The 12,119-nt window shown below is 40.6% G+C and overlaps 1 protein-coding gene across 1 annotated transcript in view; it reads left to right on the forward strand.

Moving 5' to 3' along the window:
• Positions 1–11,269, forward strand: part of LOC110383495 (U4/U6 small nuclear ribonucleoprotein Prp3) — a 34,186-nt gene extending 22,917 nt beyond the window's left edge. Inside the window, exons 10-15 of the mRNA XM_064043091.1 lie at positions 4,719–4,866; positions 5,541–5,694; positions 6,277–6,332; positions 6,919–7,068; positions 10,385–10,517; positions 11,129–11,269. Of these exons, the coding sequence (XP_063899161.1) occupies positions 4,719–4,866; positions 5,541–5,694; positions 6,277–6,332; positions 6,919–7,068; positions 10,385–10,517; positions 11,129–11,233 (746 nt within the window). The 3' untranslated portion in view covers positions 11,234–11,269. The remainder of the gene's footprint in view (positions 1–4,718; positions 4,867–5,540; positions 5,695–6,276; positions 6,333–6,918; positions 7,069–10,384; positions 10,518–11,128) is intronic.
• The last annotated feature ends 850 nt before the right edge of the window (positions 11,270–12,119 follow it).

The following is a 12,119-nucleotide window of genomic DNA, read 5'->3' on the forward strand; positions in this document are numbered from 1 at the left end:
CCTTCCATACTCTTCTATCTGCCGTCATCTCACAAGTAACATTTTCGAGCTATATCGACTTTCACACATTCCATCGACTTTCTCCTAAGGCTAAAAATACTATGCTGAAAACTATATCAAAATCAGTTTAGCCAACATGAGATAATCGCGCATATACTTACATACATAATACACTGAGAACCTCCTTGCTTTTAAGTCGGTCAAATATAATCCTACTAGCTTCTGCCAGCGGTTTCACCCGTATCCCGTGGGAACCTTTGCACGAACCCGAATAAAAAGTAACCTATAGCCTTCCTCGATAAATGGGCTATCTTACACCGAAAGAATTGTTCAAATCGGACCAGTAGTTCCTGAGATTAGCGCGTTCAAACAAACAAACTCTTCAGCTTTATAATATTAGTATAGATTAGTCAATTCTTCAAATCAATCCAATAGTTCCTGAAATTAGCGCGTTCAAACAAGCAAACTCTTCAGCTTTATATTTATAGTACCTACCTATAGAGTGATAAATGAATTCTTGCAAACGGCAGTCCATAGTCCCTTCTGTTGTTATTTATAGAATTTCATAGAAACGTGATATATTCATATATTCTATACTAATAATAAAATGTTGTCATAACGAGTGATGACTTGCGCAAGACGGCTGGCAGGAGCTGGATGCGAGAAGCCGAACATCGATCTCAGTGGCGTGCACTTGGAGAGGCCTATGTCCAGCAGTGGACTGCGATAGGCTGATGATGATGATGATGATGAACGAGTGAGAGAGACGATGGTGATTTAGAGCTCTGCCTCTCTGTCTGTCTGCTCTGTCTCTCTTTAGGAGAAGGATTGAGCATTAGAGCTCTGGCTCATTGAGACGCCATGGCGACGTCGCCAGCGACGCAGGTCTGGCTACTTCTGCCATCCGAAGGTCACCAAGTCAAGTGGCCGTGGCGTCTTGACAGTCAGTTATTTTAAATCAAATAAGTACCTACTATATTTCAAGCGAGCGTCCAAAATGGCGGCTGACTGGGGGAGGTGCACGTTACCGTGTGTACCAGTGCTTTACAAGAAGCGACTGCCTATCTCACCTCCTCAACCCAGCTACCAATAAGTTTCCTTGTCCGAAATTGGTCACTAAAGACTTCAGGATATATTTCTTAGATTAATTTCAGACCGGTACAGTTACTAGGCAAGTCTGTAGATCTTAATTATCAAGGTTGACAGACAAAACTATATTTATACAAAGCATTCAAATTTATCTTTTTTAAGGTTATCAGGCAAGACCTAAAATGCCGATAAAATTAAATTCAATGAAACTGTATTATGCTTTAAAAATAAAAGACAGCTAAAATTCTTTGTAAATTCGGTAACACCTAAGGTCATTCCCAATAATATATCTATGGATTTACTACTACCAAATCAGTTTTAAAACGTTTCTACACACGTAACGACTGCCAACGATGTTCAATGACAGCCGGGACCTACAGTTTAACGTGCCATCCGAAACACAGTCATTGGTGTCCAAGATATACTTAGAAAGTACATACAAACTTAGAAAAGTTGCATTAGTACTTGCCTGACCTGGAATTGAGCACACATATAATCATCGGCAAGCATATTGAGCCCTGACCTTCACCTGCGTAGAAGTGATTTATTGGTTTATTGCCTTAAGTGTACAGTGCGCAAAGCGATCCCCACTCTTCCGCCGAGAGCTCATTATCCGTGGCGATAACTATGTACACTCATACTTGAGAGGTTAGTTGAAGAGGAATGAAAGATTTTCTATACTAATATAATATTTTATTCTTCATTATCTCCAATTTGGTTTTCATCAAGACATTGGCCCCCCCACATAATTGTGCCGTCCGGACAAGCACCGCAAGATAACATATTGCAGTCCATAGCTACTTTAGTTTTGTTTACCGTTGAATTCTGGCCGTTATATCCGGGTGCGTTATAACCAGGTACGTTATATCCAGGTCTGCTTCCTGGTGTAACATATCCGGGTGTGTTACCTGGTGCTATGTATCCGGGTGTATTGGCTGGTGGCTTAAACCCGGTTGTGTTATATACTGGCGCGTTATAGCCGGGTACATTATATCCGGGTGTATTTCCTGGTGCCATGTATCCGGGTGTGTTGGCTGGTAGTTGATACCCGGTTGCGTTAAAACCTGGTGGGTTATATCCAGGCCTGCTTCCCGGTGCGATATATCCGGGCACATTTTGTGGTGGCTTATAACCAGTTGCGTTAAACCCTGGTGTGTTATATCCTGGCGCGTTATAACCAGGTATGTTTCCTGGTGGTTTGTACCCGGGTGCAATATATCCGGGTGTATTTCCTGGGGCGTTATGACCTGGTGGGTTATATCCAGGTACATTTCCTGCTCGTTTATACCCGGTAGCGTTAAAAGCTGGTGTGCCATATCCTGGTGCGTTATATTCCGGCGGGTTATATCCGGGCACATTTCCTGGTGGTTTATACCCAGGTGCATCATACCCCGGTGTGTTTCCTGGCGTGACAAAGCCGGGCGTATTTCCTGGTGGCTTATACCCGGGCGTGTTTCCAGGAGTGATATATCCTGGCGCATTATACCCTGGTGCATTTCCCGGAGCTATTTGCCCAGGTACGTTATAACCGGGTACGTTTCCTGGTGCATTATATCCAGGCTGTCGCGTCCTGTTACTATAACCTGGTGTCAAGCTGTTTCCTGGTCTTTGAGGAACATTATATCCGGGCTGGTTAGGGTAAACAGCTCCATTATATGCGGGTTGACCTGTCCCGTTAGATTTGAATGCATTTTGACTTGTAGAATTCTGAGTATTAACGTAAACAACGCCTGTCGTTGTGTTATAAGTATACCCGGGTACGCCATTAGGTTTTTGTAACTGATATTGCGGTGTTCCATCTTTAGACCATGTAGTATTGTAGACGGGTGACCAACCGGCATTTGGTTGGTTATATCCGGGTTTACCCGGGTTGTTAGCGCCATTATAACCGGGAGGAATTCCGTTGTTTAAACTTACGGATATATATTGATATCCGTTTTGACCGGGAGACGCGGATTTTAGTAAATTGTTACTTCTCGAATTTGTAGTATTTTTATTTACTATATATCCAGCAATATATCTTTTTGCCCTTAAGTTATTAAAAACATGATTTTCACTGTTAATTCTGTCTAAATGTTTTTTCAAAATATTTTGATCATAGTCGCCATCTTGAATAGCACTTGTAACACAAATATACACTAAAAAGTATATTAATAACATTTTCTATTTATTTATATATTCACTTATATACTTTATTTATCAATATTTTATCACTTCAATCACATTGCAGTCCATATAATATTTTTTTAATAATGTTTAATGTATGTCGGTCTTGCTTATTATAAATATCTCTGTGAACTGTATTTTATACTGAGTTTATCATTTAATATGACCCAGAGTTAATCTTTACTTCTATACTAATATAATAAAGAGGAAATATTTGTTTGTTTGTAGCCGAAAAGCTCAGAAACTATTTGACTGTTGTAAAGCTACACTCTTCCCGAGTAACATAGGCTATATTTTATCCCGGTACGGGCAGTAGTTCCCACGGGACGCGGGTGAAACATATACATTTAAAAATGCATGCCAAACGGCTAGTCTATATGTATACATAAAATGAATGCCACTTTTCGTTGTAATTTTATAACTCAAGAACGGTCTCACATGTCCAAACCAAATGTTTAGGCTTTGTTCGGACTATTTAGTAGATGGAATTTGGTGATTGATACACCCGTGCATCGGAGAGCACGTAAATGTCGGTCCTGCGCCTAATCTCTCCGGTCGTGTCGGATTGCCGTCTCATCGGGCGCAGAGAGCTAAGGAATAGGGAGTGCACCTGTGTCTGCGCAAATGCTTGTGCACTATAATATGCCCTGTTCAGCTGGCTGATCTCCTTATATGAGAACAACCGCCGTAGTCGATAATCGGCTGGGAGTACATCACCAAATGGTTTATGCGAAGTTTGGACAAAATTGGTCGCGGACTTTTTCATTTAAAATGTTTTAGCAAAACCGGGTAGATTAATCTAGCAAAATTATTATTTATAAACATTATGTAGATTATTATGTAGACTTGAAATTATATCCTCCCCAGAAACGCTTTGGGGAAATCTTAATTTATTGTTCTTGATTTAAATAGTTAACAAGAAAACAGATAAACATTAGGTTTTTCTATACCAAATAATAAAGAGGATTTTTTTGTTTGTTTGTTGTTTTTTCCTTAAAAATTCCGGAACTACAGGACCGATTTGAAAAATTGTTCCACTATTTCTTCTTCCCAGCAAAAACACATAGGAAGTGGTGAAGGGCGGGCGTTTTGGGGGCTGTCTTTTGTAAAATTGACCTTCAAAAAGTGCTGGTTTTTAGCCTACTTTGAAATAAAAGAATTTCTGTATATTTATTTTTTAGTTTCTTGCCGGTTCTTCTCCATGAGACCAACTCTTTGGAACCGTGCAACTAGCTTGACGTTTCGAAAGAGCTTTCATAGGCCTATTTGAAATAATAAAATGACTTTGACTGACTTTGACTAACCATGGAGTTTCTTGCCCGTTCTTCTCCATAGGAAGCTACTGTTGAAAGGGGCAACTAGAATCAAACTTAGTTATATTTTTGACGTTCATAAGTGCTTCTAAGGGCCTAAATGAAATAAATGATTTGACTTTGTTTAATTTTTATTATTTTTGTTTTCAGCGGAACCTCTAAAACCGACATACATGCCAGTGTTTCTGACGAAGAAAGAAAGAAAGAAACTTCGCCGTCAGAGCCGTCGGGAGGCGTGGAAAGAGGAGCAGGAGAAAGTCAGACTTGGGTTAGAAGCTCCCCCGGAGCCTAAACTCAGGTATGTGATCATCATCAGACTTTGTATCGATCCAAATGTGTGCTGCGGAAAGTCGTGGTGGCCTAGTGGGTAAAGAACCAGCCTCTCAAGTATGAGTGTGTTCGACTCCAGGTCAGGCGAGTACCAATGCAACTCTTCTAAGTTTGTATGTACTTTCTAAGTATATCTTAGACACCAATGACTGTGTTTCGGATAGCACGTTAAACTGTAGGCCCCGGCTGTCATTTAAAATCCTTGGCAGTCGTTACGAGTAGTCAGAAGCCAGTAAGTCTGACACCAGTCTAACCAAGGGGTCTTCGAAGACTGGAAGCCGACCCCAACATAGTTGGGAAAAGGCTCGGAGGATGATGGATGATGAGTTTTAGATTTTTTTTATAAAGTAGCCCGGAGTTTGGAAGTTGGCCACTAAGCACGTCAATGCAAGCCAATGTCGGTGGTGCTTGTGATCTCTCTCCGGTGGTGTCGGCTTGTCGTCGCATCGCGCTATGAGAGTGAAGGAATACTGAGTGCACCGCAGTACAAGCTAATGTGCACAAACTATAATATGTCCTGCACAGCTGATCTCCTTATATGAGAACAGCTGCCATAGCCGATGATCGGCTTGGAGAACATCATCATCATATCCAACATAATAAGGAAAAGGCTAGGCTAATAATAATAATTATTCTTTTCAGGATATCCAATTTAATGAGGGCTCTAGGTACCGAGGCGGTGCAAGACCCGACCGCTATCGAAGCGAAAGTTCGAGAGCAAATAGCGAAGCGACAGAAAACGCATCTCGAAGCGAACAAAGCGAGAGCTCTCACTAAAGATCAGAAAAGAGAGAAGGTTAGTATTTGAATTATTAGTTCTTGTGTTTTTCCTGTATTTCTGAGGGAAATAGACGACCTCGACGGCGCAATGGTCACCAAGCCGGACTGCCGAATCTGAGGTCCCGGGTTCGATTCCCGGTTCGGTCGACATCTGTGTGATGAGCATGCTTGTTGGCCTTGGTCTGGGTAGATGATATTGACGGATTTCCGAAAAAAAAATACGTATTAATTGTTTTGTTGATTTGGGTTGAGAATCATTAGCATAACTAGCTGGTGCCCGCGACTTCGGCTGCGCAGGTTTAGTATTTCGAACAATATGTTTACAAATTGTAGCCTATGTGTTATTCTGATGTATAAGCTATATTATTGTAAAGTTTCATTAAAATTCAGTCGTTTTTGCGTGAAAGAGTAACAAACATCCATACATACAAACTTTCGCGTTTATAATATTAGTAGGATTAATTAAAATAAAAAATAATTAAGTCCTTGAATATTGCACGGATGCTACTCAACAGCTTGTATAATTTTTGTTACTATGTGTATTTATAAAAGCGTGATTTTCTAATGGTTTTAAAAGTATGAATTTATTTAATTTCAGGTGGACAGGAAAATAAGAGAAGATACATCTATGGGAGTACATGTCGCTGTCTACAGGTAAAATAATTTTTATTTTAAATTGACTAGCTTCCACCAGCGGTTTCACCCGCATTCCGTGGGAACTACTTCGTGTTCCTGGTTAAAAAGTTCTTTCTCGATAAATAGGCTATTTAATACTGGAAGATTTTTTCCAAATTGGTTCAATATTGTCTAAGATGAGTGCCTCGAGAAAATAAATTTGTAAATTCATCAGTACCAAATAATACTGCGCCTTTTTTTAGTTGCTAAAAGTATTTTTTTATACCTGAAATGGATAAAAAAAATGAATTTTACTTTTCTATATTTACGATAGTAACAAATGGCAGCTGGTAGCAACTAGGTAGCAACTTTCTATTTATATTTCGAACAATAAATAAAGTGTGACAGTCATTCAGTGTGACGGTAACACAGTCTATACTTGCAAAGACGTTTGCTCTGTCTCAAAAATACATAGCTACTACTTGTGCCTACTTAATATAATGGCGTACTTTTATATTAGATTAAGGCGGCGAAATTGTGATTGGTTTTTTGAAACAAAGATTATTTATTTATTAATTAATTCTGATGTATAGGTCTTACTAACATTTTACTGACACTTTTCCAGAGTAAAGGACCTATTCGAGTGTGCATCAGCGAAGTTCAAGGTGGAGGCCAACGCGTGTCAGTTGCACATGACGGGCACCGTGGCGCTGCACCGCGGCTGCTGCGTCGTGGTCGTCGAGGGCGGGCCCAAGCAGCACAACAAGTATAAGAGGTCAGCTTCATACTAAACTAGCTTGCCTCCCCTTCCCCATAGATAGAAGAAGAAATATAATAGAAGAGAAAGAAGGAGTAAGGCCAGTGTCCACCGCCGCCATCACCGGACCATCATATCATATCGTTTATTGCATTCCATAATGTACATTAGGTGGAAAATATAAAATGATAGTCACAATTATGGACCGGGATATGGGTTAGTCATCCTCCGAGCCTTTTTCCCAACTATGTTGGTGTCGGCTTCCAGTCTAACCGGATGCAGCTGAGTACCAGTGTGCCACAAGGAGCGACTGCCTATCTGATCTCCTCAACACAGTTGCTAGCATCTTGATACTCCTCGATGAGATTGGTGTCAGACTTACTGGCTTACTGTGAGTGTGTGGGTCTGAGGGTGGTCAGGGCGGACCCAAGCAGCACAACAAGTATAAGAGGTCTGTTGTCAAAGTCAAAGTCATTGTGTGGGTCTGTGGGTGGTGAGTGTGTGGGTCTGTGGGCGGTGAGGGCGGGCCCAAGCAGCACAACAAGTATAAGAGCCCCCGCAGACCACAGACTTTTTATCGGCCGATAGTTTAGTCGGGTTGGCCTGCTAGTACGCACACCGAGCCAACTAAACAGTTTAGTCGGTGATGAGCGCGCAAACTATCCCAACAGTCTGCCGACTATTTACTTATTTCTAACCAACTAGTGAAAAGAGTGGTCGCACCGCACAATGAAAATTACTAAAACATTGCATAGAAATGTTATTATTGCTCTCCTACACCGGAGAAGGAAAATTAAAAAGAGAGCCCGAGAGTATTGGGTGCATCATATCTTTAGGGATAGATTATTAACCCTTAATTTGGCAAGCATAATCTTTATCAAATTTTATAAAAAAAATACTGTAGTCTAATTATTTGAGGTATAAGGAAATAGAGAAAAATATTCAAAAATTTTTTTTTTCAGTATTTTCGCTGAAATAATATGTATCTTATTTTACACATTGCCAAATACGGAGGAAGGTATAGTTTTTCGATAATGTATCCAAAAGGATACATTACCAAATCGGGGTTATAAAATAAAATAGTTAATTGGTAAGAAAATTTATTTTTTTACATGAAAATCGTAAAAACAGTTCCGTTGTTTAGTTAGACATAATCTCACATTATATTTTATCCGAATCCAGTGAAGGTGTTGAGGAACTACTATAAGAATCATGTTGTATTCCATAAACTGGCAATGTTGTGTCACTGGCTGTGTTATCTTCCTCATTGTCTGTTGTGTCACTGTCGTCCGATCGTGCATTTCCTGCAGGAATCAACGCTAGAATGCGCTTTGATCTTGCTCGTTTTAATAACTACGAACAAAAAATTGCACATGCAACCAAACCAAACCCAAGCAAACTGAACACTGAACTGTTTATATGAAATTATGTCAAAAATTATGCAAAAAAAAAATCTAAATAAAAATCAATTTTATCCTACGGAACCTTACATGCTGTAGGATCTCACATGCGTGTAGTTAATATTTTTTTATATACAAATTACGAGAATTTAAACGTGCGATAGTAGGTTAACTTTTGGCAATGTGTCTTTAAAGATACAATGTTGTATAGTCGACATTTGAGCAAAGTATCTTTAGAGATACATTGAGGTTTGACAACTTGTCATGGCTCGAAAAATACATTTCTATGCTATTATTTCAGCTAAATCGTTAGTATATTACGTTACACACATAAAATAGTAAGAACCTGACATCATCACATATAAAAAATAATACAAATCAATAAAACTTACAGCTTTGTTGTTCTTCGCGACCGTCATTTTTTCAGGTTGACGTAAATCGGGATGTCCAGTTGTTGAAAATGCAATAGACTTACTTTTCCTAGTGATGTCATGAGTCAAACTTTATAATTAAATCGATCGATTCAAAAGAATACAATTATTTAATGTCACAGATTTTTTTAAAGTTGTTGTATCTTTAAAGATACATTTCCAAATTAAGGGTTAAATGGAAAATTTTACACTATGCATTCCAAATTACTCTATTATTAAAGTTCAGGGCGTTTTTCGACTTCCTCGATCTAAGTTACGATCGAAGATTCCGAAATAAGTGACTGAGAATTGTTCGACGAGATTTTACAAAACACGCGCGACCGTCCATTCGCTGCCAAAGCTCAGAGCGAACTGAACTATCGGCTTAGTCGGCCGACTAAAAAATCGTTATGTGTGCGCGTGTGGTAGGGAGCCAATACTGATTATACGGTCGGCCGATAGTTTGCCGACAGTTTAGTTTGAATGGAATCGGGAAGCCCATCAAACTTGTTTATCGGCCGATACCAAATCGTCACAGTGTGCGCACTTGCTTACATCTGCGTACTGATTAAGAGCCCGATCAAACTATCGGCCGATAAAAAGTCTGTGGTCTGCGGGGGCTCTAAGAGGTCAGTTGTCAAAGTCAAAGTCATTGTGTGGGTCTGTGGGCGGCGAGTGTGTGGGTCTGTGGGGGGTGAGTGCGAGCCCAAGCAGCACAACAAGTATAAGAGGTCAGCTGTCAAAGTCAGTCATTGTGTGGGTCTGTGGGCGGCGAGTGTGTGGGTCTGTGGGGGGTGAGTGCGAGCCCAAGCAGCACAACAAGTATAAGAGGTCAGCTGTCAAAGTCAGTCATTGTGTGGGTCTGTGGGCGGCGAGTGTGTGGGTCTGTGGGGGTGAGAGCCCAAGCAGCACAACAAGTATAAGAGGTCAGCTGTCAAAGTCAGTCATTGTGTGGGTCTGTGGGCGGCGAGTGTGTGGGTCTGTGGGGGGTGAGTGCGAGCCCAAGCAGCACAACAAGTATAAGAGGTCAGCTGTCAAAGTCAGTCATTGTGTGGGTCTGTGGGCGGCGAGTGTGTGGGTCTGTGGGGGGTGAGTGCGGGCCCAAGCAGCACAACAAGTATAAGAGGTCAGATAACACAATTACATAGTTTTTCATATCCCTTAACTCTGTGTGCCTCTTGGCATAGGCCTGTCTTGCACTCTTACTCCAATATGGTCCCATGTCAGACAGATGTCATCTCTCTATCTGGTTTTGGACGTCCCTGCCTCCTTTTACCATTCTTTGGATACCACAGAGCGAATCAGGTGCCACATGGAGCGACTGCCTATCTGACCCCTGTTTTTGGGAGCTGTCTCATGTAATCTTGACGTTCGAAAAGTGCTGTTTTCAGCTTACTTTGAAGAAATGGTTTTTGATTTTGATTTTTATATGTCTAATTCTTTTTATTTCTTTTTTATTTTACTCGAAAAATTACGTGGTTGATAAACCAATAAGTAAATAACTTTCTCTATCTATATTTGCAGACTGATGCTACACCGCATCAAGTGGGAAGAAGACATTGTGAAGGACGCGGACGGCAGCGAGGTGCCCAACTCCTGCGCCCTCGTCTGGGAGGGCACCGTCAAGCAGAGGGCCTTCGGAGACATCAAGTTTAAGGTACTCACTACCTTTCATTTTCAAAACTAGGAAGCAACTTGGTAACAACTAGGTAGCAACTTGGTAACAACTAGGTAGCAACTTGGTAACAATTAGGTAGCAACTTGGTAACAGCTAGGTAGCAACGAATGACAGTTGGTAGCAACTCGGTAGTAACTCTATGTTTTGAGAGGTAGTATGGGGAGTGGGAAGAGCTCGTGGAACCATCGATCATAAGGCTAATTAAGCAACGCAATTTTAAAGAATTTAAATGAATTCATTGAGATTTCAAATGTTGAGAATGTTTCTTATTTTGGTATTTGTACGCCTAAGAGGCTGAAGCTGAATATAGAGGCCTATGCCCGTTTTCACCAACAATCTCTTAACGTTTCCCTAACTAAGTTGCACTTAGAATAAGTGCTCCCCCAATTATAAAGGTTATAAGGGACACTTTAACTTTGGTGAAAACGAAATTCGTATTAAGTGTTCCCTAAATGCTCTTAGGGGATCCCTAAATTTAGGTATGTGTTGGTGAAAATGGGCAACTTTGTTTTAATTTTTATAATAACCTGCATAATTCTATATACAGTTATGTTTATACAAATAAAATATCTTATATCTTGTTTCTCCAGGTTTTCGCCATCGAGAAGCAAGCCCGAGCACATTTCCAGTCGCATCGCGTAGAACAGTACTGGGACCTAGCCTACAGCGGCGCCGTGCTCAGCAATGCCGACTAACTATCTAACTACATACAATAAAACATTCGTTCTTAAGTTGACTTTCATTTTGTTAGCAACCTGCAGATTTTTCGGATGGCACGTTTAACTGCAAGTCGTGGTGGCCTAGTGGGCAAAGAACCAACCACTCGTGTATGAGGGCGCAGGTTCGATTCCAGGTCAAGCAAGTACCAATGCAACTTTTCTAAGTTTGTATGTACTTTCTAAGTATATCTCAGACACCAATGACTGTGTTTCGGATGGCATCTTAAACTGTAGGTCCCGGCTGTCCTTGAACATCCTTGACAGTCGTTACGGGTAGTCAGAAGCCAGTAGGTCTGACACCAGTTTAACCAAGGGGTATCGGGTTGCCCGGGTAACTGGGTTGAGGAGGTCAGATAGGGCAGTCGCTCGTTGTAAAACACTAGTACCTACTCAGGGGCCCGATTCTCCTAATTTTACATAAGCGACATACGAATCACATTCGACTGCGATCCAATCCCGACTCAATTACGATTGAAGCGTATGTGGCATTCCGCTATATTTTCTTTGGAATAAACGTTTTTATCCTTTTCTGTCATTCAATCATGAATCATTTTATCTGCAAATGATTTACGATTGCAATATGATTGTAGAGCAATCCTACCGCATAGACCAAATGGCAGACCAATCGAATGTCATTGGAATACGATTGGTCTTATATTAGTAGCAGAATGCCCGCTTAGGTTAAAACTGCTATTGCGATTCAATTGTGACATTATTAATTTAGGAGAATCGGGTCCCTGGTATTTGGCCGGTATCAGACCGACTGCAAACTTCGATTAAAATCAAGATTCTGTCTACAGTAGTAATAAAAACAAGTGAATTTTTTTGTACACTCACATATAATTTATTTCGCCATTTTTTC

Source organism: Helicoverpa armigera, chromosome 30, assembly GCF_030705265.1.
Source record: "Helicoverpa armigera isolate CAAS_96S chromosome 30, ASM3070526v1, whole genome shotgun sequence".
Lineage (NCBI taxonomy): Eukaryota > Metazoa > Arthropoda > Insecta > Lepidoptera > Noctuidae > Helicoverpa > Helicoverpa armigera.